The sequence below is a fragment of the Mytilus edulis genome, chromosome 11, assembly GCF_963676685.1.
Source record: "Mytilus edulis chromosome 11, xbMytEdul2.2, whole genome shotgun sequence".
NCBI lineage: Eukaryota > Metazoa > Mollusca > Bivalvia > Mytilida > Mytilidae > Mytilus > Mytilus edulis.
In genome coordinates, this window is record NC_092354.1 from 23427896 (window position 1) to 23455514 (window position 27619).

The window sequence follows — 27619 nt, forward strand, 5'->3', positions numbered from 1 at the left end:
TTAAACCAAGGTAACACAATCTGAACTGCAAAAATTGTGATTTAAATCGTTCTTCGACATCCCGCCTTTTTCTGAGAGCTTTACTTGACTATCTGCAGACCTTTTATCTCTAGCATGAACTTTGATAGACATATTTGGACACTTAGACCTGACATGACCTGACTGGTGACATTTAAAACATCTTTTGGGTTTACGTTTCCTTCGTGATCTCAATCTCCTCCTCAATATATTAATTAAAATTTCAAAACTGCTATGAACTGTTTTACAACAATCTAAACTTTCTGTCTCATCAATAATCTCTGAATCACCAGAAAAATGAACAGCTTCATATTCAATGGCAAGTGATAAAGCCTCATCTAAACTATGAGGATGCTTAAAAGTGACAAATTTAGCCATCTCAATATTCAAACATGATGTAAATAAGTCAGTAAAATACGAATCCAAATCGGAAAAATTATCAGGATAAGCCTTATGAGCTAGTATCTTAAAACGCTGACCAAATTCAGAAATTGTTTCATTTTCCTTTAAACTGCAAACTCGCAGTTGAAATTTGAAATATGCCACCCTCTCCTTAGGATTGAACCTCTGAATGAGAACATTTTTCAAGCAGTCATAATCATACAACTGTGGCCTTTTTAAGAAACGTAAGATAGATTGAGCATCGCCTCTCAAATTCATTATTAACTGACATGCCATCTCAAATTCATTCCACTGATTCCAAAGAGAAACTGTCTCAAAATGAACAAAATAATCTGTAATATCAATGCTGATACCATCAAACAAACAAGGTTTTTCTTCAAACCTAATCATAACTGAATAAACATTTAAAAAAATGAACCAAACTATGGAAATAAAATACCCCAGAAATAACTATTCAAAACTGCTCTGAGTTAGGACTGACATATTAAGTAGCACCAATAACTGACTCAAATGTCTGCTCCATTTCTTATATATAATTTTGATCAGTTACAAACCAGAAAAAGTTGCTTTATAACTCCGCACCCCACCCGCACTACCAAATGTAGCAGGAACAATTCTGCCTAAGATTCGGGGATGCGGACCACAGCTAATTCTAGTTTGTAAACTGATGTGTGCGGAAAACGACTGATGCCGAAAGTGATGCGCTATAATATATCTAAGTAAATGAAAACCAAAAACTGAAAACAATATATAATTTATTCATCAAAGTACAACTTTTCTCATGTAGTGCCAAAGGTGAATAGAAATGGAGCATTCAATGACTTCAAATTAACCCGTACTAAGGAGGCATGTAGCAAATGCACTAACCTAAACGATGGTTGGAAAGCCTGGCTTTCCTTGGTTGGACTGAATGTCAGTCCTCAGAATATTCAACATAAGAATCTAAAACTACTTATATAAAATATATAAATTTCTCACAGAAGGTAACCAAAGAATTTGCAACGATGCAAATATTAAACTTTACAATATAAATAAATATCTTTAACCAATGAATTAAAATAGCAAAAGCTATGTAATTTAACAAATATATCCTTAATAAGCTTCATGTAAATTAATTAACAATGAAATACATCAAATATGAAATTTAGAGTTTTACCAAAGGGAGCTAAAAATTAACTAATAACTCTGTCTGCTACACCTGTATGCGTACATTGTCTATGTAAATTTTAAAATTGTTTGTATGCACATTGAACGACAAATTTATGTGACGTATATAATTTTTCTGACGTCAGACACTCAAATCAATCCATGTGTTCGTAGATAGTAGATGTTTTTGTGTCCTGTTAAATTGTTCCTTTTAAAATTGTTATACGATGATGACTGATGTACCCATATTTTGACTATTTTATTAATTGTGACTGTTTATTTAACGCATCATGTATATGTAGCGGAATTTGATGAGACTGTTATTAAAGTGAGAGGGTTAGCGCTATAGAACCAGGTTTAATCCACCATTTTCTACATTTGAAAATGCCTGTACCAAGTCAGGAATATGACAGTTCTTGTCCATTCGTTTTTGATGCGTTTTGTTTTTTGATTTTGCCATGTGAATATGGACTTTCCAAATTGAGTTTCCTCTGAGTTCAGTATTATTGTGATTTTACTTTTTGCACCGACCACTTGAGTGATCCCCCTCTTTTTACTACTCTTTGGTGTATCTTTGGCCACCTCAGGCTCCTGTGGTGGATTGCTCTTTAAAACATTGTTTTAGTTGAGTAATCATTTCAGAAGTGATGTTTTCCATTTCGTGAACAGTCTGAAGGCATTTGTAACAGTTATGAATACTGAATAGATGTGTATTTAGCAAATATGCTAGACTTTTTATGAATATATGGCACACTCACTAATGAAGGTTTGTCTTGTTTTCCTATCAACTGTTTTTTTCGTATAAGTGTTAATATGTACCTTACGTTTCATGTAACAAAATAAACACGAAGAACCTACTTGGTGTTTTCAACTACCGCCTCTTTCTGAATCTTTCCACCTGTCATTTTGTTGAAAAACGTTTGTCCTATCGTCTCTCCATCCAAACAGCTTTCAGTTAACTGAGCCAGTGAGTTGATCTGGTACTGAACATCTCCTAAAATGAATATATGTTAGATCATATGTTTTAAACACTAAATAGTAGCAAATAATACTGCCAATCAAAAATGGTGATACATGTTTATTCAACTACGCCAACGAGAAGTAGCCCAAAATTGAAAAAAAAACTTTCACACCATGTTTTGTACAATTGAAGGCAATCAGTATAGAATTTGAGAAAAGATTAGTGGTTGTGAATCTTAAGTCCAGACTACAAGGGTAGGCAAGTGTTATTATTGTTCTTAAAATAGCTTATATATTTTTTTTAAATTGATAACATGTATTTTAACAAACATTTTTGTAAAGTAATATAACCAGTTGCTTATAAAAGAGAACGATTTTATGGTGTTTTGTATTACCTTTTGTCAGCTGTGACAAGGCTGATGTTACAGGTGCAGCTTGTGGTTGTCCACAATGCTAGTATAAAAACATGTTATAATTTGTGTTATGGGCTTACGGACTAAATCTATTTCTGTGTTTTTCTGTGTTACTTATACAGGTCAGCAAAATTTAAAGAATATATTATGGCAAATAAAATTAAAATAGAAAAATAATGTTTTTTATTATAAGCCAGAAATCAGAGGAACTCCCCCATCCACGGCCATCAAACAATGTATAAGGAAGAAAAAGAGAGCGCTTCTCAAACGATCAAAGTGCACAGTCCTATTGTTGTAAGGGAAAAGAAAGGGATTACTGAAATAGCAGTTAACATATATTTGCTACTAATTAAACGAATAAATTAATTATTAATATCCACAAAGGAATAAAAAATAACAGACAATTCTGAAATCAGATGGCAGTTTCAATATTTTCAATGTCTGTACCTATTTCCTGAACTGAATCAAGTCTACTTCTCGGTGATCCATATAGTATGATGCTATGACATGCTAACACATCAATACCCATTCCGAATGCAGTGGTTGAACATACAATTCTAATATCATTAGACATTTTACACATAGACTTTATTATTTTTGTCCAACCAGAGACTTACATATTGGCACCTTACTTTTTATACAATTTTGAAACTTTATTTATGTTGTTGGCATACATCAATGTTTTTGAAAAATTCTGCCCTCAACGTTCAAACGAGTCTATTATCAGAATTTTAATTTTAATAACAAGTTTAATATTGCTCTTGTTTGGAGACGCATTCAATTATATACATCAATACTGGAATAAAAGAGGGACGAAAGATACCAAAGGGACAGTCAAACTCGTAAATCTAAAACAAACTGACAACGCCATGGCAAAAAATGAAAATGACAAACAGAAAAACAATAGTACACATGACACAACATAGAAAACTAAAGAATAAACAACACGAACCCCACCAAAAACTAGGGGTGATCTCATGTGCTCCGGAAGGGTAAGCAGATCCTGCTCCACATGCGGCACCCGTCGTGTTGCTTATGTGATTACAAATCCGGTAAAAAGTCGTAATTCGGTAGGTCAAATTCATGAAAGGGAAGGGGATTGTAGTTACGACGTAAGGAACATATCCGATATCATTTGAGAAACAGTTATTCCATAACGGTCAACCAACTCGTGATGGCGTCCGTAAAATTTACGAAGTGATGATTTCAACTTCACCATTTGGAACTCTTGGTTTAATAGCTTCCTTGTGAGCAGTAACCCTCTATCAAGAAAATCATGATAGGAAATGCAAGCACGGGAATATCGTATCAATTGCGAGATATTTACCCCAATAAGCTGGGAGGGGGCACAATACCTTTTTATACGACGACAAACATTTTTGGTCGTATATTGGTATCACGTTGGCGTCGTCGTCCGAAGACATTTGGTTTTCGCATTCTAACTTTAGACAAAGTAATTAGAAAAGAGGGACGAAAGATACCAAAGGGACAGTCAAACTCGTAAATTTAAAACAAACTGACAACGCCATGGCTAAAAATGGAAAAGACAAACAGAAAAACAATAGTACACATGACACAACATAGAAAACTAAAGAATAAACAACACGAACCCCACCAAAAACTAGGGGTGATTTCAGGTGCTCCGGAAGGGTAAGCAGATCCTGCTCCACATGCGGCACCCATCGTGTTGCTTATGTGATTACAAATCCACAATACCTTTTTATACGACGACAAACATTTTTGGTCGTATATTGGTACCACGTTGGCGGCGTCGTCCGAAGACAAATTAGAAATCTCTGCAATTTAAACACAATGTGTATGACCATAAAAGGAAGATTTAAGGTGTTTTGGTTCCAAAAGTTTAGGGATTAGGGGCCATAAGGGTTTTCGTACAAAAAACTTTAGTTTAAGTAAATAGATTTATGATCACAAAAGGAAGGTTGGGATTATTGAACATGACAAAAAAAAAACACCTCTCTCCCTACATAAAATTGAAACGATGATTGATAAAAATCCTGTCAAAATAGAAATAGTGATAATAATTCTTTGGTTGCATACCTATTTGCGGCATTATTCTTGATATGTCTTGTCTCGTGTAGAAAGTTTTTATCTTCAAATTGTTGTTATTAATTCTTGTTTTTTGTTTTCTTAATTGATTGAATCGTCTATTCCTGAGATTTGTTTCTTTCTTTGTTTCTATCTGCTTCAATCTAAGCTTTTCACATTTTAATATGTGGATACTGAAAATCAAAATGGAGGTCAAATTTGATATTGACGATTTTCAATTACACCATTCTTCAGGAATGGTTCTTGTGATATTGCCAGGACACAAATAAATGTTAATAAATCCGGTTTGCTGTCGTTGTGACAGCCTCTTGTTCAATTATGATATAATTGACGCATATGTCTAGGAATAATTTTTTTCTTCGTAATTCCATAGTTTATTTTTACAAGTTGTGTATATTTAACAAATGCATATTTTGTAATTTGACAGGACATAACATAAAGTCTGAAGTCATAAAACCATTATTATTAAAATGTGAAGCATTTTATACAACGACTTGTGTTTACTGGAACGACCTGAAGGCGGGGCATAAAAATAAACATTGAAGTGTATATACCAGAAGATATGGAAAAACCATATTATTTCCTACTTGACTCTACATAGTAAGCAAATAAAAAGATTTTGTATATGCTTGTGTCTATTCTCTAAAGCAAGATTTTTTGGGTGTTTTTTTTATGTTATTTCTAATTACCTTCACTTGCAGAAATGCACTCTAGTGTTGCATACTGAAGTATCCTTTATCTATAATGTTAATGATATTCATATCACAGCTATATTTACAAAAGTCAAACAACAAATGATTAAACGGAATAAAGGAAACACATTTCAATATATACTTTGTTTCGTTGATTGTGTACCAATCTTTTGTTCTGTATACGGCAATATCCAGTCAAAAGTTCATTTGAAGGGAGATTCAAATTCTTCCCAGTTAATCCGAAATCACAAAAATGAGTACAAAAATATGAGATAGAATATCAGTCGGTTTGAAACAACAAATTTTCCTTCTCAATTTTAAAATCCTGCAATCTGTCAAGTTGTCGGATTTATCTGTATTCCTCAGTTTCTAACTTAAACACCATATATTTCCTAAAGAGTAATAATCTTAACTATTGAATAAACCGATTACTAAAAGAAAGTTATACATTAAGTAAACACCTTGATTCACAAGGAGTTTATACTTGGTCCACTTTTATAACAGATTCAACACAAGAAATGAATATAAAAAAATGGAACAAGTTAACAAATTAAAGACTTTAAATGGCTGAGTAGCAAAGGATGGTGACCTTGATGGTTTCTCTGTAATAACCCCTTTTGTTGCAGCTATTGGTCTTAGAGCTATACATCCCTTATTACTACTATGTGTATCCGGAACTCCTCTTATCCAATTGTTGAAACCAATTTGTCATATAATCGGACCTCCACATAAGTTTCCTTTTAACAAACTGATTCGTCACCAGAATCGACACAACTGACGTCCTTGCTCTCCTTCGATGACATATAGTCATATGTGAAGTCCTAGATGATGAATATCATTTCTTTTTGTATTGTGACATTAACATATCTTTGCGTTCTAACCTTTTTGCTTATCTAAAATACTATGTACTATTATTTTAGCATTTTGATGCATTCAATAAACTTAAACACATTCTAACCCCCATCCCTGAACTTGTTTGTTATATGGGAGTCTTCATTAAACAGTAATTAGAACTGAGGGAGACAGACCCGTGTCAGGCAAGGTTATGGTGGTGTTTTTTTTTACATACATTTATAATTGAACTCTAATGTTCTATTATTCCATATATTGTATTGTATTATTTTGTATTTCATTGTATTACATTATATTTCATTGTATTGCATTGAATAGTATAACATTATTGTTTCGAATCATTGTATTGCTTGACCCTCGTGGGTGTAATTTTGCAATAAAGATATATTATTTGTCAAATTAGTGAACAGCTTTTCTTTGTCACCATCTGAAATTGTTGAACTAGTAATCAACATTGCGCGTCGCCTTACTCTTGTCTGAAATGTATAATTACATTTTTCAATTATGATATAATTGACGTTTATGCGTTATGGTAAATATAAATATATATAGAGAACCTGTGGTAATAACAGAAAAAAAATGTAATGTCGTAAGCTCCATCTTTTGTATACTTTGATATGTATCTTGCAAATTATATGTCAGTTCCATGTAGCGCAACACAACCAATATTGCAGCATTCACATTGACGCATATGTCTAGGAATAGTTATTTTTTCTTCGTAATTTCATAGTTCACTTTTACAAGTTGTGTATATTTAATAAATGCTTATTTTGTAATTTGACAGGACATAAAGTCTGAAGTCATAAAACCATTATTATTAAAATGTGAAGCATTTTCTATAACGACTTGTGTTTTCTAGAACGACCTGAAGGCGGGGCATACAAATAAACATTGAAGTGTATTTACCAGAAGATATGGTAAAACCGTATTTTTTTCCAACTTGACTCTTTGAAACAAAGGTCTATATTATAGGTCACCATCCTTTGCTACTCAGCCATTTTTTTCCTCTTCCAAAGAGAAGGAAAAAAAATACTGCAACTGTATTATGTTTATATCATAGATGTGGGAATGCAATATATATGTCAGGAGTGTGACGTTTTTTAAGGCATTTTCTGTCAATTCATTATTTCACAAGAGCAAGTTTTACAAGTTTCTTTGTGTTAGAAGTGTTAAACCCAAGTAATACTCGTATCATTTAATGTGTTATTTATCATGATTGTTTTGGCACAATTAGTTTTAATTAGTCATTTTTCCATTTTTTGTGCACAGTAATGCAAATTTATCAAAGGAAATAAGTGTGTACAACTATAACATCATATAGGAAAGTGCGGAAATCAATTTTGTACAAAATAGAACAATTTTGTTGATTTAAAATGGTATATTTAAAGATGTTTCAAGTATTAACCATTCAGATGTAATCTGTCACACACCTGACATGAATTTAACAATTTAAGAAAAATATGAAAATTAGCTTTATTTTTAGGACAGATAATTGACAGACAGCTAGTAAATTGAAAAAAAACTTTTGGTTAAACTTCCATTCCTCAAATCATCCACTAGATTTGCTGAAATAAGCAGGGCAAAATTCTCTAGAATAAATAAATCAGCCAAGGAGACTTGGAAAGAGAGAACTTGTAAATACATTTCCTCTGTCAGTTTTTTCAGACAATAATGCTTTTAATCCTTCTAGACCCATTCTCTCAATAGACAGTTTCAGATGAGAAAGCTTGAAGTTGGATTTTGATGCCTTCAAAGCAGTGGCTCGTGTAATTGCTTAGGTTGTTAGGTTGCTGCTCCTTAATTGGTAGATTTAAGGAAATTTTGCTGCTTTTGGTTATTATCTTGAATATTATTATAGACAGAGATAAACTGTAAACAGCAATAATGTACAGCAAAGTAAGACCTAAAAATAAGTCATCATGTCCATAATGGTAAATTTTAAACAATTTTCATAAATTTTGTAGATTTTCACTAACATTTTCCACAGAAACTACTGTTATAGATAGAGATAATTGTAAGCCGCAAGAATTGTAAACAAAGTAAGATAAGATCTACAAACACATTACCATCACCAAAACACAGTTTTGTCATGAATTCATCTGTGTACTTTGTTTAATATTCACATAGACCAATGTGAGCGACAGAGGCTCTTTAGAGTCTCTAGTTTACAAGTTTCATAAATCGTGTAAATTTTAACAAAATATTTTCCTCTGTAACTAATGGGCCAAGTTCATTATAGATAGAGTTAATTGTAAGTAGCAAGAATGTTCAGTTAAGTAAGATCTACAAACACATCACCTAAACACAATTTTGCCATTTCTCCAGAATGTGGTTTTTGATGATTTATTTTTGTAAATCTGTTTTTCCGGAGTCATTCGATCATTTTGTACTCATCCTCTACAGTAAGGAAGCCACTGGACAAAATCGGGCCAAATATGTGAATCGGATTGAGAACAGAATAATTTATATTATACGCATATGTATGTTGGTTTGATCGATTGGTGACAGATGATCACCTCATTCGCACTAAGAGGCGATAAAACAGTATATTTGTAGTTCCAATAATCTAAAAACTGCATACACATTTGATAGTCTATTAAACATTCAAAATATGAATTTAATACTTGTTAAGAAAGAATATATCTGCCTAATGTATGGACTGTTTGGATATCGATTATTGGTTGATTTTCTACCACAAATTCAGAATGATTGTTGTTCGTCTGTACGTTTGTCTTAGCCGATTTGGTAAACAAAGTTCTACATTTTCTAAAGATAACTTCATCATTTTCTATATTACGTCCTACTATTGATGATACATATTTCTTTAAAGGTGCAGACTTAATAGGACGTCTATCTTTAAGGTGACACTTCCCACACAAAGGACACTTGTATTCTTTAACCATCTACAATATAAATTATTTGACCATGTACTTCTTTCCTATTAGAAAATACCAGTCTACATCGTACATCGTACTTAATGTTTCTAATATGTTTTATTTAGTATCAATGAATTATATAAGTTTAACCGTCAAATCAAAAGACTTTCATAATCCTACACAGTGTTTGTTTGTTTGTTGTTAAATGTCGCTGCATTGAAGACTTGTTGGTGACCTTTTGCTATTGTCTTCTCTTCGGTCGGGTTGTTGTCACAGGTGGCCTGTTGTAAGGCAAAATGGCGGTCCCTATCCAATATACCCTCATTTTCCAGTGTCAGTCTGGATTTCTCCGACTATCATCCATTATGGTCTCTATTATGACAAGACCTACCTATTGTGAACATGTTCTCGTCCTGAATTAGCATGAAATATTTGCCACTGGACGTTCATCAACAAAGGATTAATTATGTAGATGATGAATACAAGTGTTGTTCTCTTATATTTAATGCGGTTTCCCTCAGGTTTAGTTTTGCCTTTTAACTATTTTGATCTGAGCGTCACTGATGAGTCTTATGTAGACGAAACGCGCGTCTGGCGTTTAAAATTATAATCCTGGTACTTTTGATAACTATTAGTGTGTATTCCCGAATTAGTTTTTTGTCCATTGATTCATGAGTTTTGAACAGCGGTATACTACTGTTGCCTTTATTGATTCTGTCTTCTGTGGATTCATTAATATTCGTTGGATACCGGATTTCGTGGGTACGAGGAAACAACGAATTTAAATGTTTAACGAATTTCAAATGTTCTAAAGGAATGCATGTGAACTTTGTCAGAAGCACGAATTTAAATATCCACGAATATGCAAGTTTTCCTCTATCCACGAAAATAAATGAATCCATAGTATTTGGTTTCTGTTTGTGATATATAAATACCTTAACATATTCGTTATGAATATATTATTATTTTTTCTCTTCTGTATCTTTCTAATTAATGAAGCAATGGTGGTGTAGGAGGTTGAGTACCTACAAAATGTTAAACCCTGCAATATTCGTAATGTGCCTGTTAAAAATGTGAGCATGTAGTTCGTTTGTTTTTTCTGTCATGTATGATTTTACTTAAATTAATTTGTTATAGATTAAGCCGAAACAAATTTCTATTGATTTGCGAACCTTTTTTTATGTCCGGCTTGATGACTATACATTATTATTTCTCATTGTTGGGGTAATGCGGTTGCCTTTGCTTGCTTACATCCACTTTTCATATCTCGTTATTATTATAAAAAAGCAAATATATTGTTGAACTCTGTGTCATTCCCGAGTGCATTGTGCAGCACTGCTACAGAAAACTTTATAGCCATAACCTCACAGTAGGATGTCAAAGAGAATAACACAAAAGGGCTTAACATATTTAGACACTTTTGTCAATATGATTCAGCCAGATGTTAAAAAAAGAAATGGATTTATCAATATCATTTGTAAACTTTAAATTCCGTTATTTAAAGACTAATTGTTTCACATTCAACTGTGGATATTAAGAACTTCACTCGTTCAGCATGCTCAAGTGGATCAAACTGACAGCAGAAAAAACAATTCTTCAGTATTCAAATAATTTACATCATACAAAGCTGTAAGAATTATGAATAGTGAGCTCTTTCCAAGTGGTTTAAAGTTCAGATCTTTACAGTTAGAAAAATACATTTGCAAAATTTTGGAATGACAAGATGTTCTCACAACGACTGGAAATATCATCTTTTCTCCAGCGTCAAATGACAATTTTCTGGTATCATATGAAATTTTCTGGATCGAAAAAAAAAGTCTCAAGCATGTTGCGTCTTCTTCTGTTCCATACGCTCTCTACATTTCCTCACTTTGTCTTCAAAAACCAAATCAGACCCCGATTATAATAGCAGTCTTGCTTGGTCTATTTTAAGCTTGCTGTTTGAAGTGAACCAAGCTCCGTGTTGAAGAGCATACTTGACCTATAATGGTTGGCTTTCTCTTCCAGCTTAACGTATCAATTTTGAATTCTTGATTTATTCAATTTTACCTTAGATCACCTAAGTACATCCTTAATACAAAAAAGTTAACTGTACAACTGGATAAGATTCTTGTGTCTTGTAAAGTAAGACAAAAATGATCATACAAGGACAGAAATAAGCACTGAGGCTCATTTCTATGGGGGGCCATTGACAAACAATTTTATTTTTCTTCCTGGAATTCTTTTGAATGTTCAAATATTATGATATCATTCTGGAAATGGTTTCCACCATTTTGATTTTAGTGTTCTAACAATAATTGCAATTCTTATAAATTTCTTTCCCTGTAAGTTGTAACATGCAAATTCTATCAAAACAAAATATCAACTTTTTTTAACAACAATAACTACTAATTCCTATGTTTTTCCACTGACTCGTGTCCCCAGGGAATGGACAGACATCTTCTAAGTTTACTATAAAACTGTAAATATGAATATATTCTGTTAAATTTATATATAAATATAAAATCTATATTTCTTGGGTTACTTGTCTAAGATTGTGAGGTTAATATCTAATTCATCATATAAAATAATAATGGTTACTTGTCTAATATTGTTTGGTTAATATCTAATTCATCATATAAAATAATAATCTACATTTCTGGGGTCACTTGTCTAAGATTGTTTGGTTAATATCTAATTCATCATATAAAATAATAATCTATATTTCTTGGGTCACTTGTCTAAGATTGTTTGGTTAATATCTACTTACAAAATCTAAAACATGCATGGGCTTTGTCCTTTGTTGCCTCTTCCCTTGCAGCTCCACACGACTTCCGCCACTTTTCCTTGATTTGGTTGGCAGTTTTCTGGACCCCACCCCTGGAATTCAATTGCTTGGCAATGTCTTCCCATACCTGTTTTTTTTCTGTGATTGGTCATTGTGCTTGTATGTTTAGAACTGATTATGTTTATGTCCTTTCCATCTATATTTCTTGGGTCACTTGTCTAATATTGTTTGGTTAATATCTACTTACAAAATCTAAAACGGAAGAGTAATTTCAAAATTTTGATGTGAAGGGCTAATGAAAGGCTTTTGTCATATTTCCACTATATATAATTGAAGGTATTTCTACCTTTGAAAATTAGTGGTGAAAGTGTTAAAGCAAATGTATTCAACAGATAAGAATTAGTATTAAACCAATGACTATCATTATATTTTGGAAACAAATAAATATGTACATTTATTGAAAATAGCCATCCGATCTTGTCATCATTTTGCTGGTCCTTCTCATAAACACAGCTACTATGATACCTATATGCAAATTTATAAGTAATATAATACACAAAAAGATACATATAAAAAATAGAAGTAGATGTATAACATCCATTTTTGTCTGCAGGTCAAAGTGAGCCCTGCAAACTGGCCATATGGTTGAGTAACCTCTTAGTGAATTAGTCACTTTTAAACCCCATAATATCAGGACTTTTATACTGTTCAAAACATAAAAATCTTGGGTAACTCTGTATGTACTATGTAGTGTACATGGTGTCACCAAAAGGGTGTTAGCCCAAGAAGATGCATCTAGTTTGCCCCCTCCCCCCTCAAAGATATTATTATCTATTATTCATGAGGAGGGTAGTTCAGTTAGTTTACCTTATTTTATATAAAAGCATGATAAATGCACTTAGGTATCCAATTACATAACAACATCCTGATGTAACATATTTAAAATAACTACAATTTCTGAGGAAGTACATTATTTGTATTAGCCTAACGAAGAAATTGTATTTTTTAGTTTGTTTTTCATCATCAGTATTGACCATTTTATTTACAACTAAACCAATGAGACACTGTTGAAATAAATATACATTGTACTAGTAATACTTACATATATTCATAAGCAAGTGTAAATGGTCACAAGAATTCCATGAAAATTACAGAAACTGATGATGTCATCAAGCACACAATTGTTTTTTACTTCAAACCCAAATTCCTCCATGAAACCTTGTCCTAAATACAACTTACAAGGTATGTCATTATTAAGAATATATGACATAGTAAATTTGAAGTCAAATTTAGATACTTGTGAGGAGAAATTTTACGATACATTTTGTACTTTATATGAAACACTAGAAACTTTTCCATGCCTCCATTTTATGATTTACAAGAGCACATTGCATATTTCACAAGGAAAGACAACTAACCTTATAATGAAAGGATATATTATACAGTCGGTCACCCAGTTAAAATCAAACAAAAGAAACGCGCGTCTGGCGTACTAAATTAGTCGTCCTTGCATGGGCTTTGTCCTTTGTTGCCTCTTCCCTTGCTGCTCCACACGACTTCCGCCACTTTTCCTTGATTTGGTTGGCAGTTCTCTGGACCCCACCCCTGGAATTCAATTGCTTGGCAATGTCTTCCCATACCTGTTTTTTTTCTGTGATTGGTCATTTGCTTGTATGTTTAGAATTTTTGAACAACAGGATTTAACCACTGGATAGTATTGCACTGGATAAATATTTATCCAGTAGACAAGCTTTTCCAGTGGGTAACTTTATCCGGCCTTTTGAACAACCGGGCCCTGATATGTACTTACAGTTGCATCAGATATAATCAATAACAAAGCACAGCTTAATATGTTTTATTATACATTTGACTGTAAAGTTGACAACTATGTTGATATTTTTAGAAATTGACCATATTTTACAGATATTTGTAAAGAATGCTTACCAAACCTGCCATCAGTGCATTGATAATTTTCCACATTTTAATGTGATTTTTACATTTTTTAGGATAATTTTATTTGATGTTACCTTAAATCGGTCATTTGATCTAGATCATTTTCTTATCTATACTTACAGTTGGATCAGATAACAATAACAAACTACAACTTTATTCAAATTTATATTTTTCAGTTTATTTAATTTTTTTTTTAATATATTTTCATATCTCTGATGATACTTTAGCTGAAATATCCGCATAATAAAGGAAGAAATATTAAAATGTGTTTCACCGATATTATTTAAAGCAATCCTCACTTCATGCTGTACCATTGTTGTTTATGAAGTCCATTGTCAGTTTTATATTCGGCACAATATAGTTGTCTGGTTATAGCCTGTCAACTTACCTCAGTTTTTCTCCATTTCCGTCAAGCAGTGTATTTTTACCTTCATAAAACAAGAATGTGTCCAAAGTACACGGATGCCCCACTCGCACTATCATTTTGCATGTTCAATGGACCGTGACATTTGGTAAAAAATCTAATTTGGCATTTCAATTAAAAAGATCATACCATAGGGGACATGTGTACTAAGTTTCTTCAACTTGACCGTGAAATTGGAGTCAAAAGCCTAATATGGCTTTACAATTAGAAAGATCGTATCATAAGCAACAAGTGTACTAAGTTTGAAGTTGATAGGACTGCAGCTTCATCAAAAACTACCTTGACCAAAAACTTTAACCTGAAGCGGGACGAACGGAGGCAGACCAAAAAACCTAGTGCCCCTCTACTATCGTAGGTGGGGCATAAAAAGCACTCGTACGAATATGTGTACGCACATTTGTATAGGTTTCTGTATGTGCATACATATTTGGTTGTGTTCCTTTGAGTATGTGCATACACAAGTGTGAACGTGTAAATAACTTGGTATGTGTATACACATATGTGCTTATGTTTTGTATGTATACACATTTGTGTGTATATGCATGAACAACTATTTTGTATGTGTTTACCTATTTGTTTGTATGTACACATTTGTGTATATGTAAAAACATTTGTATGTGTGTACGTATTGAAAGAATTTATTAAGAGCATATATATATGTATGTGTATGCGTTAACATGTGTACATATGTACATATATTTATACTTAAAATTCTTGAAGATGACCATATACATGTATATATTTGTGTACACATGAATGTATATGTGATCAAAGTTATGTATATGTATACACATGTATGTATTTATGTGTGCATATCATTGTGTATGAATATTTTGATATGAGCGTCACTGATGAGTCTTATATAGACGAAACGCGCGTCTGGCGTACTAAATTATAATCCTTGTACCTTTGATAACTGTTTACACCTAAATACTAAGCAAATGATTGGACGATTCGGAATTTTCAGTATCGAAAGAACAGATTTGATTGGTTATCGTCGGAAGCTGCACATATTGCAATTTAAAATTGAACAACCTTTTACGTACTGAGGATGTCGGAACAAAAACATAAGTTATACGCACTGATTCAATGGTCAGATTTTTTCATTGAATTGTCTGCTGTTTTTCTCCAAGTAAAGAAATTAACCTATACAGTGAAGGGGAATACGTAGAAGACAAATACCAAGGCATCAAGTACAGAGCGGTCATCTCAGAAATCAGTGGTAAGTGCTAGGTCTCCAGACATACATTTGAACATGATGAATTATATTCTGTTAAATTTTGAGTTCTTTTTGTTAATATTTACCTATTTTGCAGAATGGCTGACGAGTTCGTAATGGATATGGAGGAGAAGTAAATGGAAATAAGGAATTTCGAAAATACAAAATAAAGGCCTGTATGGGAACAACATAGAAAAGATTGAAGTGAATAATTAGAAATATAAGAGCGATTACGGCACACTCCCCTATCGTAAGGGAACAGCATGAGAAGGAAAAGCAATATTTGAGAGGGAGAAAAGAAAGGCCGAAGAGGAAAGAAAACTGCTTAAAAAGAAAATTGAGGAGGACCGGGGATTCATTTAACTGTACTTTTTTTTTTTTTTTTGTTATTTTTTATATTACGTTTAACAAATTAACCGTTTACAAGTTTGATATAATGACTTACAAGTTTACCGTTTACAAGTTTCCAGTGCCAGTTACACAATTTTGTGTTAGTCATTTTGCGTGTTGATTGTTGCAGCCAGATATTTATTTGTATGACATTTGCGTGTTTATTGTTGCATATTCATGAAAGACACTTTAAATTTGAAGACTTTATTGATGAAATTTGATTTTTATTTATATATACTCAATTTGCTTTGGTCAAGAATTTTAGTATATTGAAGGACTTTTTGTCTTATTTTAAAAATATGCTTTAAATTGTAAAAATATTCGAATTAGCTCTCGCCGCGATATAGCCTTTTTGGTGCTAATGCGGCGTAAAGCAACCAACAATCAATCAATCAATCAATCTGACCGGACGTGACTGCGAACTTGATACATCCCGCACAGCCAAACGGACGCCCCTTTTCGGCAAGCGTTTTACTGCAGGTCGGGAGAAGACCAAGTGACCATATTTCTATACCCCAATCACCCTTGGGGTTAGGTGCGCACTGAAAAAGTAAGTTTATTTCAAAACAGTGAATGAAAATATCCACTCAATAATAGTATTAATATAATAGGTATACTTTCAGTACACAATCAGTACTGAAACAATACTGACGATCAACATAAAGTATAATATTACAAGTGGTATGTCTTGCCGAACAATACTGATATACATGTATACGAGGGTAGAAATGTACCAAAAAAGTAAGTAAATTCTTGGAAGTGTCTTAACCTTAACGAATTCAAACAAAATTATAATCAATCAAAATAACAATCAGTCTAAATAGAAATTCTTGCGTTGTTATTTGTTGTTTTCAGCTTTTTCAGTGGTGTGATATTTTCATTGTTGTTTATAGCATCTTCATAATAATCAAAATGTACGCCAATTTCTTGGGAATTTTGTTAAAACATTAAACGACCTCAGCCCTGTGGTTTTTCATATTTGGTTTCACCTAGTCCCAATTCACAAATAATCTTCATTTCAGCCTGAACTTGGTCTTCGTTGTACAACGTGCTTTTAGTAATAGCATTACATGGTACTAATCCTCCAGGGTAAAACAGGTTTTTTTCTAACTATCTGAGATTGAGTTATTGGCCGTAAAAATCCGCATGTAGCCAGTTGTAAATGTTTTAAAAAGTATTGCGAGAGTTTTATTGATTGCTCGGCATTTTGCAAATTTATTTGAATGATTTCTTCTATTGTATTTAGATTGCTATCTTTCATTGTTGATACACCATCTGGTGTACTTGCTTTGCTCTTAACAGATAAAAACTATTTTTTTCTTCTTCTAAATATTCTTTAATTTTCTTTTTTTTTTAATACCAGAAATGTAACAAACATTTTTAATTATTCAACTGAATCATCATGTTTTAGTTTCAAATGTCTGGTAAAGTTCGACCTGAAGTAAACATGTCTTCTTACACATTCAGCACCTGTACAATTTCCCAGTGTGTGCACTTCTAAGATTGCGTGAGCTTTTCCACAATGGTCACATTTAAAAATGAACGCCTGATGTACAGCTTTTTTTTTATGTAAAACGGGGTCCTTTGTGTGGCAATAGCTCTTCATGAATTTGGTACATGCATATTGTCTTCCCTGACAAAAAAGAATGTAAGTGTGAGAACATGTTATAAAAACTCATTGTATACCATCTATAGATTGAAATAAACAATTTGCCCATAGGCGACAATGATAGCTCTGTTTGAGATGCAGACTTTAGAAAGTTGATTTTTTAACGAAACCTTGCCAGAATTACAGAACAGTTATTCGGACAGTATTTTTTGTCCCCTAAAAAGAGGATCGCGTTGAAGGTTAGATTTGGATGCCTTCAGTGCACAAGATTTCGAAACAGCTTTACAAAATTGGTACCGTTGATTTTATTACTACCACTGGGTCGATGCCTCTGCTGGTGGACTTTAAGTCCCCGAGGGTATCACCAGCCCAGTAGCCAGCATTCGGTACTGGCATGAAAATACGGATTTTTTGTGTTATTAAAATTAGCTGTTACAAAATATTAGAAATTATTATAAATTCAGAAATGTATCTCCCTCATGCAAAGCTCTGATTCCTTTCACGAATTTGGCTATACTTTTTGGACCTTTTGGATTATAGCTCTTCATCTTTTATATATGCTTTGGATTTCAAATATTTTGGCCACGAGCATCACTGAAGAGACATGTATTGTCGAAATGCGCATCTGGTGCAACAAAATTGGTACCGTTGATTTTATTACTATTTAAAGCATTAGACACCCATGGTCACTTGGTCTTCTCCCGACCGGCAGTAAAACGCTTGCCGAAGTGGGGCGTCCGTTTGGCTGTGCGGGATGTACCAAGTTCGCAATCACGTCCGGTCAGAAGGGGGACGTTAAATCCGATGTCTCGTGTAAAGAGAGTGCCACGCTCATTGCACGTTAAGAACCCTTGCAACAACTCTTTGAGGGGTCCGTAGGTGGCCTGTTGTAAGGCAAAATTTCTGTCCCTATCCAACATACCCTCCTTTTCCTGTGGCAGTCCCAATTTCTCCGACCATCATCCCAGATGGCCTTTATTGTATCAACCTACCTATTGTATTTATTGTGAACTTGTTCTCGTCCTGAATATGCATGAAATATTTGCCACTTGACGTTTAGCAACCAACAATCAATCAATCAATCATCTCCTCTAAAAGGTGCTGTTTGTGATGTAGATAACAGGCTGGAAATAAACACAAGAAATGACATTTATGGTAGAATTCTATATCGATCGAATTTAGAAACGGGACACCAGATTATTCTTTTAAAAATCTATAAGAAAATACATAATTCATATCATGAATTGAATCAATAAACCAAAGAAAATTCATAAAAGGAAATAACGACACAACAAGAAACTATAATAGATAACTAAAATTTAAAACAAATAAGTATATTTAGTGGTAATTACTATGTGCATATCACACAACCTATAATGTACAAATTATAAGTATTCCTTTAATGTTTATCCGTCTTGTCAGCTTTTTATGAAAATAATTATATTGCAACCATTCTATGGACTTCATTTTAACAAGAGTGGACATAACCCCTATTGATAATATCGAGTATTCTGCGCTTTTGCATACACATACAGTGTACCCTACGCTCTAGACCTTAGTCGTGTTAAAATTTAATAACAATATCAATTCAATAGCTTCCATCATGACAAAAAAGGGGCTTTTTGAAATTATCAATAGTATGAAATTTCTCTAAGACTATAAATCAGTAAGAAAACATTATACCAGAAAAATTTGAACATGAAATGAAGTTTTGTGGTAAAAGTAAAATTGAGAATGGAAATGGGGAATGTGTCAAAGAGACAACAACCCGACCAAATAAAAAACAACAGCAGAAGGTCACCAACAGGTCTTCATTGTAGCGAGAAATAGTATACCAAATATCAAACCATCTTTCATAATAATAATAATAATAAAATTCTTTATTTAACGAAGGTAACGTATTTAACAATTACATGTTAATCTTCCATGAGGCCTTCAAAAAGTATTAATACAAATAGAAAACGGACAAAAATACATACAAAATAAAATACATAATACAGTTAAATATAGCAGCTTAGATATTGAATAAGCACATATATGAATTCAGTAGAAGAAAAATTATGCATTAGTTTCGTGCATCTTTATTCTGCTCAGTTAGAAAATAGTTTGAACAGTTGGTCTTAAATGTATCTAAATTATCTATTTCTTTAATATTATTTGGTAAATTATTCCAGGTAATAAGACCAGAATATTTAAATGTTCTTTTAAAAAAATCAGAATTAGGTCTTGGTACATGAAGAAGACCTGATGTTGTCGATCTCAGACAATAATTATAAAGATCAGCACATGCAGTAAATTTAATAGATAGATAGTCAGGTGCTAGACCATTTATACACTTAAACATCAACACAGCTTGAAAATAGTGTATCCTTGTAAATATAGTCATCCATGCAAGTTTTTTAAACATTACTGTTGATGGAAAATCAAAAGAAACAGATAAAACTAATCTTGCAGCACGTTTTTGGAGCTTATGTATCCTCTCCAGATTAATGTGTGTGGTAAGACCCCATACTGTACAACAGTAGTCAATAATGGGTAATATATAGCTATTGTAAAAAAGATTAAGACCCTTTAATGGTAAATAACGTTTCAACCTTTTTAACAAATATATTCTGGTTGAAATAGTTTCGCATATTTTATCAATTTGAATTGACCATGATGGGTTTTTATCAATATGAATTCCGAGAAGTTTTTCAACTTCAACATTATCTAAAGCGATATTATCTTGTGATAAAATACATAAACATTCATTACAGTTTACCAGTTTTCAGTATGATCCAACAAGCATACATTTTGATTTCTTGCTATTTATCGTCATATCATTTTCTTTACACCATGTAATTACATTGTCTAAGTCTTTATTCAAACACATATTTAAATTTACAATAGATTTAGATGACAAATGTTAAGTTGTATCATCAGCATATAGATCAGAGTCTGTATATTCTAAGGTTAATGGTAAGTCATTTATATAAATGAGGAACAATAAAGGTCCAAGAATAGAACCTTGAGGAGCTCCAAAAGTCACAGTTTGATATTCTGATTCAGTGGTTCCTAACTTAACTTTTTGCATTCTCTGATAGAGGTACGATGAAAACCATTTTACAGAGTGCTCATCACATTTGTATAATTTGAGTTTTGATAAAAGTATATTGTGATTTACCGTATCAAAAGCCTTCTTAAAGTCTAAAAAGAGAATGGCGGTAAAATTTCCATTGTCTAATTCTTCTAACCATTTATCAATTATTTTAATGAGTGCTGTATGGCATGAATGTTTTTCTCTAAATCCAGACTGCTCTGTTGTATTAATATTTTGTGTGTGGTTAAGAATAGATATAGTTGTTTAAAGACAGTCTTTTCAAATAACTTGGACACAGTTGGTAAAATCGATATGGGTCGATAATTGTTTGGGTCTGTTTTATCCCCTCCTTTAAATATGGGAGCAACTTTAGCAGATTTTAATATGTTAGGAAATAATCCTGTACATAAACTAAGGTTTATTATGTGAGCAAAGGGGCTTGCTACAATCGACCTTGATAGTTTTAAAATTCTTGGTTCAACTCCAGCAGTTCCAGTTGATTTAGTTGTGTCTAGATTTTTGAGACCTTGTAGAACCTCGTCATTTGTGACAGTATATAATGAGAATTTAGTATCATCATTTATTTTTGAATTGACATAGTTATTAATTTTCTCAGATTTAAAACTTTGGTGAGGATTTGAAATAAGCTTCTCACCTACTGTGCTAAAATGATCATTTAAGCAGTTAGCAATATCATTTTTGGTAATAAGTACTTTCCCTTCGTGTTAAAATGTCAATTTCCTGTTTAGTTGTTGAATTCATATCCTTGACTATTATAACGGTTGTAGAACATGTCAACACTAAAAAAAATGAAAATTCGAATTTGGTCTAGAATTTGTCATTTGTATTTAATCAATATCGTCAAGCATGAAAGAAACTGATTTGCCATACTGAAAGATGGACAGAGTTCTAACCTATTATTAGTACTATTTTATCTTTGCTATTCAGAAAAAAAATGTTTTAACTGACACAATTTGGTCATTTTTAGTTGATCATGGGCCGACTAACATTCCAATACATAACTATATAGTGGTTAGTCCATGAACACATGGCGGAGTCTACGGTCAAGTGTTGGTACACCTTAATGTCTAACAAAACGACAGGTCACTAACACACTAATATCGTGAACTTGTGGCCAAATTTGACGTTTTTCTATGATGTATTCTTCATCAATTTAATTGCAAGTGGATCTGTCCCAAATATCTGCAAAAGGACATTCTATATTTATAAACTTAACAATAAAAAAAAAGTAATTTCAAGCAAGTCAATAACAGATAAGCATTAACACCTACTGTAAAAAAAAAATTAAAATTATACAAAACGGTAATAAAGTAACTCCTACAAATGGACTGTTTTTAACATTTTTCGTAGTGTGTTGTTTGTATGGACAAGGAAGCAAACTGTGTGCTTATTGATTGCCGCCATTTAGGTGTGTGCAGCTTATGCTAAGAAAGACTGTCAAATTGTCCAGTATGTAGAAAGATTTATCTTTTTTAACAAAATGTATAATTATATTTGCCGTTTTAGACAAAGGTATAAATTGTGTTTTAGAAAAGATTTTTTTTTAAATTTTGCACTTGAAAAGGTCCATATTGGTATTGTCAATTTGTACTTGATACCGCTAAATATGCTTCTAACCTTGCTAGAATGCTATCTTACCACTAAAAGTTGTTTAATCCTCAAACCCCTGTCAATGTGAAAGTTCTAACCATGGTACTACATTGTTTTGATGACCATGGTTGACTCATCAATAACCATGGTAACCCCAAGGGTGACTGGGGTATAGAAATATGGTCACTTGGTCTTCTCCCGAACGGCAGTAAAACGCTTGCAGAAGTAGGGCGTCCGTTTGGCTGTGCGGGATGTATCAAGTTCGCAGTCACGTCCGATCAGAAGGAGGACGTTAAATCCGATGCCTCGTGTAAAGAAAGTGCTCCGTTTGACTGTGCGGGATGTAACAAGTTCGCAGGCACGTCCGGTCAGAGGGAGGACGTTAAATCTGATGCCTCGTGTAAAGAGAGTGCCACGCTCTTTGCACGTTAAGAACCCTTGCAACAACTCTTTGAAGGGTCCGTAGGTGGCCTGATGCAAGGCAAAATTTCTGTCCCTATCTAATAAACCCTCTTTTTCCGGTGGCAGTTCAAATTTCCCCGACCATCATCCCAGATGGCCTTTATTGTAACAACCTACCTATTGTATTTATTGTGAACTTGTTCTCGTCCTGAATATGCATGATATATTTGCCACTGGACGTTAATCAACCATGAATCAATCAATCAATCAATAACCATGGTAAGAAACATGGTCAACCATGTTCACAACCATGGTTATCGATGGGCAAACCATGGTCGGCCAGTTAACAATTTTGTTAAGCTATGGTCCGAATCATCTCAATTAAACAATGGTTGGCTGACTTAACATTTTTGTCAAACGCATGGTTAACCATGTTTGGCCTATTTAACATTGTCAAACCATCATGTCAGTCATCTCAGTTTAATCATGGTAGGCCATTTAACAATTTTGTTAACCATGTTTTCTTTCCGATTGTCTTAGATGTATGCTTAATATCCATCAACAAATCGGCATAATAAAAATCGGGACAATGTTAATATGTCACCTTACTGGGGCATATTATGTATACTCTGAGCCCTCTAGTCTTTGATCATACTCAGAAGTGGAAAATATTGGTTTAACCAGGCCATCGTCACTCAAGAGGAACTGGCTAGTCTGTCACTATCTCAATTGGTTATAGCATTGATAAATCTGAAACATCATGATTCTAACAGTCAAAATACAGTTGTCTCAGAGACCTTAAAGAACAGATGAAAAAAAATTGTATAAACAAAATAATTTTTTTATTTCTGTAACTTTTTCTTTTTTAGCAAGTACTTTTTTTAAACAGCTTGCACTCTCTTTGTTATTTCAAATTGAGTTGCTTTTTGGTATATTTTTAGAAGTATTGACACCAAGGTGTCATTAAGTCTGGCATCAAATTTTTGTTTGGCCATACATTTGCTATTTGAAGCCTGGCCACTTACACTGTGGTTAGTATGTAATCAATTGTAAACAGTTGTAGTAATAAATAATGTACACAAGCAAAGAGGCTGTCAGAATGACACACTGAGTCCTCCAACTGATTGTAAGATTTCTCGGTAAATAAGTGATCAGTGGATGTTGTGTGTCGTGACAATGACTCTACTTCAGCTACGTGTTCAGCTGTATGTTCTGGAGATTCTTCAAGTATGATGATGCGTTCCCTGAAACTTTTGTACTCTTTATGTAACTCCTTGAATTCTTCTCTTGTAACATACTCTGAAATAAAATATGTTTCTATAAGCATTTTGTTTCCATTTATTATGATCACCAGCAAAAGGAAAGGACTTTGAAAAAATACATAGATCATAGAAACTAAACTGCAGGTATGAACTTTTTTCCGAGTACACATGGTTCGTTTTTCTCCTTACACGAGGCATCGGATTTAACGTCCCCAATCTGACCAGACATGGCTGCGAACTTGATACATCCCGCACAGCCAAACGGGCGCCCCACTTCGGCAAGCGTTTTACTGCCTGTCGGAAGAAGACCAAGTGACCATATTTCTATTCCCCAGTCACCCTCGGGGGAACAAGCATTTGAAAAGATAATTATTCTGAAGAAAATCATGGGAAAGCTTGTACGGTTTCTTTGTTCTCGCAAACATTTGGGAAGATAATCATTCTAAATCAATTACAAGTATTATTTACTGCAAAGATGACAAAACAAAAAGATTGAGATTTAGGCATCAGATACATTGCAACTTTTACCACTAATCTTGTATATAGGACCGTAACAAAATGATCACGCTCAGTTGAGATGAGAAAGAAATATATGGAAAGTAATGATTCAAAGGCAGAACTTTTACTTTTATTCAGTAGTTTTATGAAGTGTCACATTTAATGCATTATCTATATTGGGAGGACTTTCTATGTATATCATTGGATTCGAGGCAGTATTGGTCGTCTTGTCAGGATCAAAAGGAACATAATTTCAATCATGCTTTTGTTTTTGTTTGTTACAAACAGGGTTTTAAGTGTATTATCTTTGTCTTCATCAAATAATACATAACCGACCACTAACTTGTTCACCAGGGTTATCTTTACTCATACCGGAGTATTCCGTTCACTTTCACATCTGCGAGCGCAGGTAACCTATATAATATATATATATATGTTCTCCTATTTATGTGTATTTTAGTTCTGTTATATTATGTTGTCATTTTCATGTTATATTTAACATTGCCATTAAAGTGCGAGGATTGGCATGCCATAAAACCAGGTTCAAACCACCATATTTTTCTTTAAAAATATCCTGAACCCAGTCAGGAATATGGCCATTGTTATATTATTGTTCGTTTATGTGTGTGTTACATTTAAACGTTGTGTTGTTTATTGTATCCTTTATTTGAGTGTGAATTCCCTTTACTATACGACGTGTCACTGTACTTTTCTATTCCAAATTCATGTATTTGGTTTTGATGTTATATTTGTTATTCTCATCGGATTTTGTCTATTGTTTAGCCCGTTTCTGTGTGTGTTACATTTTAATGTTGAGTCGTTGTTTTTTTCTATTTAATGCGTTTCCCTCAGTTTTAGTTTGTTATCCCGATTTTGTTTTTGTTCATAGATTTGCGAGTTCTGAACAGCGGTATACTACTGCTGCCTTTATCTATAGTTAGTTTATCACGTCAATCAAGTTAACCCGAGAGTTTGAAGTGACTTGGCCTTAGTCTATAGTATTGTATGTTGTGTTGTATTTTAGTGGTTTCTATTTTGTGCTTATACAAAATCAATCAACACCAAATGATGTAAGAAATAGTCATTAGACCTGAAGAAAGGAAACCCATAGCTTTTTTTCATCACACCTATTATGATATTGTCCGGTTTACATTATGTTTGTTTTGTCTATGTATTTGCCATAGCCAAAATTGTTTTTTGTTGGTTGTGCAAATAAAGAATTCATTTGGTTTGGTGTCACGATATCACAGTAGCATGGGTTCGAATCCCGGCGAGGAAAGAACCAAAAATTTTCGAAAGCAAATTTACAGATCTAACATTGTTGGGTTGATGTTTAGACGAGTTGTATATAATATAATATATATAGTATAAAGCAGTTACCCATATTCAGCGTAAAAACTTAAAAAGGACTACAATTGCAGTTCACTTTATTTTGCCCAAAAAAGTCTGAAATAAGGACTGCCAAAGCAATTCGCTTTATTTCGCCCAAAAAAGACTGCAAAAGCAGTTCACTAAATTATGTCAAAAGAAAATGGCAATAAAGCTCAGCTATATAATTATATGCAAAAAAGGAGAAATGAAAATAACATTTTAATGTCAGATGAGGATGTCTGTTTAAAATTTTATTTACAAATTATGATTATTCATATATTAATAAACTTAACCTGTTTATACTGTTCATAATGCTTTTTTTGTTATTTTATATTTATATGGATCTTGTCTATATACCAGCTTTGATTATTTGGAATATCTTCAAATTTTTACTTATTCTTACTACATTTGTATAAACTTCAAGATTTACCTGTATTGTTTTTAAAACCGGTTTCTTTCTTAAGTGAATATTGATCAATATTTTCGAAGGGTTAATTATTTCTGAGTGGTGTCTTGCCATGGCTTTGTTTGGACTTGTTTGTTTGCTTTTTGGCCTTGCATGTTTGTCTCTAATATTTTATTAACGATGCAGTTGCATTCAGATATCGCAGATCAAATTTATTCGTTCAGTGTGTATTAATTTACGTTTTTTTATTGAGTTAAGTCTGCCAATTGATATTTTATCGTGTGTTTTTATGAAAAAGGGAGAAGGTTTGGATCCATTAAAACGTTTAATCCCGCTGCAAATGTTTGCACATGTCCTAAGTCAGGAATCTGATGTATAGTAGTTGTCGTTTGATTAAGTAATTTATTAAAGTACTTTCACAGTACGTGTTTCTCGTTTTTTTATATAGATTAGACCGTTGGTTTTCCCATTTAAATGGTTTAAACATTTCAGTGTCGACATGAATATCAATCATGTGGTCATTTTTATAAAGGAATAGGGGCATTAAGGTATTCGGCCCACAATTAGCCAATAAACAACAAGCAAAATAATTTACATTTTTAAAGGATTGTGAGTAGGGGGGTCTAAGAGTTCTTTATATGAATTAAAAATCCTCAAAATATTTCAGGTTAACAACAGAGCTGGGTTACAGTGACCCCCCTTGTTTTGTCCTCACATGCCAAATAAGGGGTTTAAGTAGTATGTAATTTTAAAAACCTATTTAATTAACTAATCGTTCTTTCAAAAGGGACTTTACATGTATTACCTTAAACAAAATAATTTTAAAAAAAATTTGCTTTTTTTATTTTTAGTTTTTTCTTTGTGGGTTAATCCATATGGAATCCTGTTCAATTCCAGGCACGATGTGCACTGGATATATAGATAGCCACCCAGTCCACATTTTATATCTCCTTTTATAGTCTGATGGCTTAATATAAGAGGGCCGTTATAACATTTCGAACAAATTTATGATGACCGACCAATCTTCTATCCGAATGCCAAGAGGTGCTTGTATTTATCGTTGTACTCCCCAACAGTTTGTCAATGCCGGGCAGCAAACTGTGGTCAATTCCAATGTTTTCTGTACCTTCAGGTTCACTTGTTTCTTGTAGTATCTTTGAAAACCTCCCCCGTGTGTCGCGACAGACGACCGAGTCAGCCAT

General features: G+C 33.1%; 1 protein-coding gene across 1 annotated transcript; it reads right to left on the reverse strand.

The window, feature by feature from the left end:
- Positions 1 to 27619, reverse strand: LOC139494091 (uncharacterized). Its single transcript, XM_071282265.1, has 6 exons — positions 27544 to 27619; positions 23989 to 24179; positions 2922 to 2979; positions 2442 to 2560; positions 2085 to 2172; positions 1 to 812 (listed from the first exon to the last, which is right to left on the reverse strand). The coding sequence occupies exons 1-6, from the start codon at positions 27617 to 27619 to the stop codon at positions 1 to 3; spliced, it is 1344 nt and encodes a 447-aa protein (XP_071138366.1).

Bases quoted from the DNA above. Each gene is read 5' to 3' on its own strand.
- LOC139494091 (XM_071282265.1), bottom strand. From the start codon at position 27,619: ATGGCTGACTCGGTCGTCTGTCGCGACACACGGGGGAGGTTTTCAAAG. The intron at 2,561-2,921 runs GTAATACAAAAC...TATTCATTTTAG, and splicing joins CTTGTCACAGCTGACAAAAG to GAGATGTTCAGTACCAGATC. The intron at 813-2,084 runs GTAAAATCACAA...ATGTTTATTCAG, and splicing joins TCAAGTGGTCGGTGCAAAAA to TTATGATTAGGTTTGAAGAA.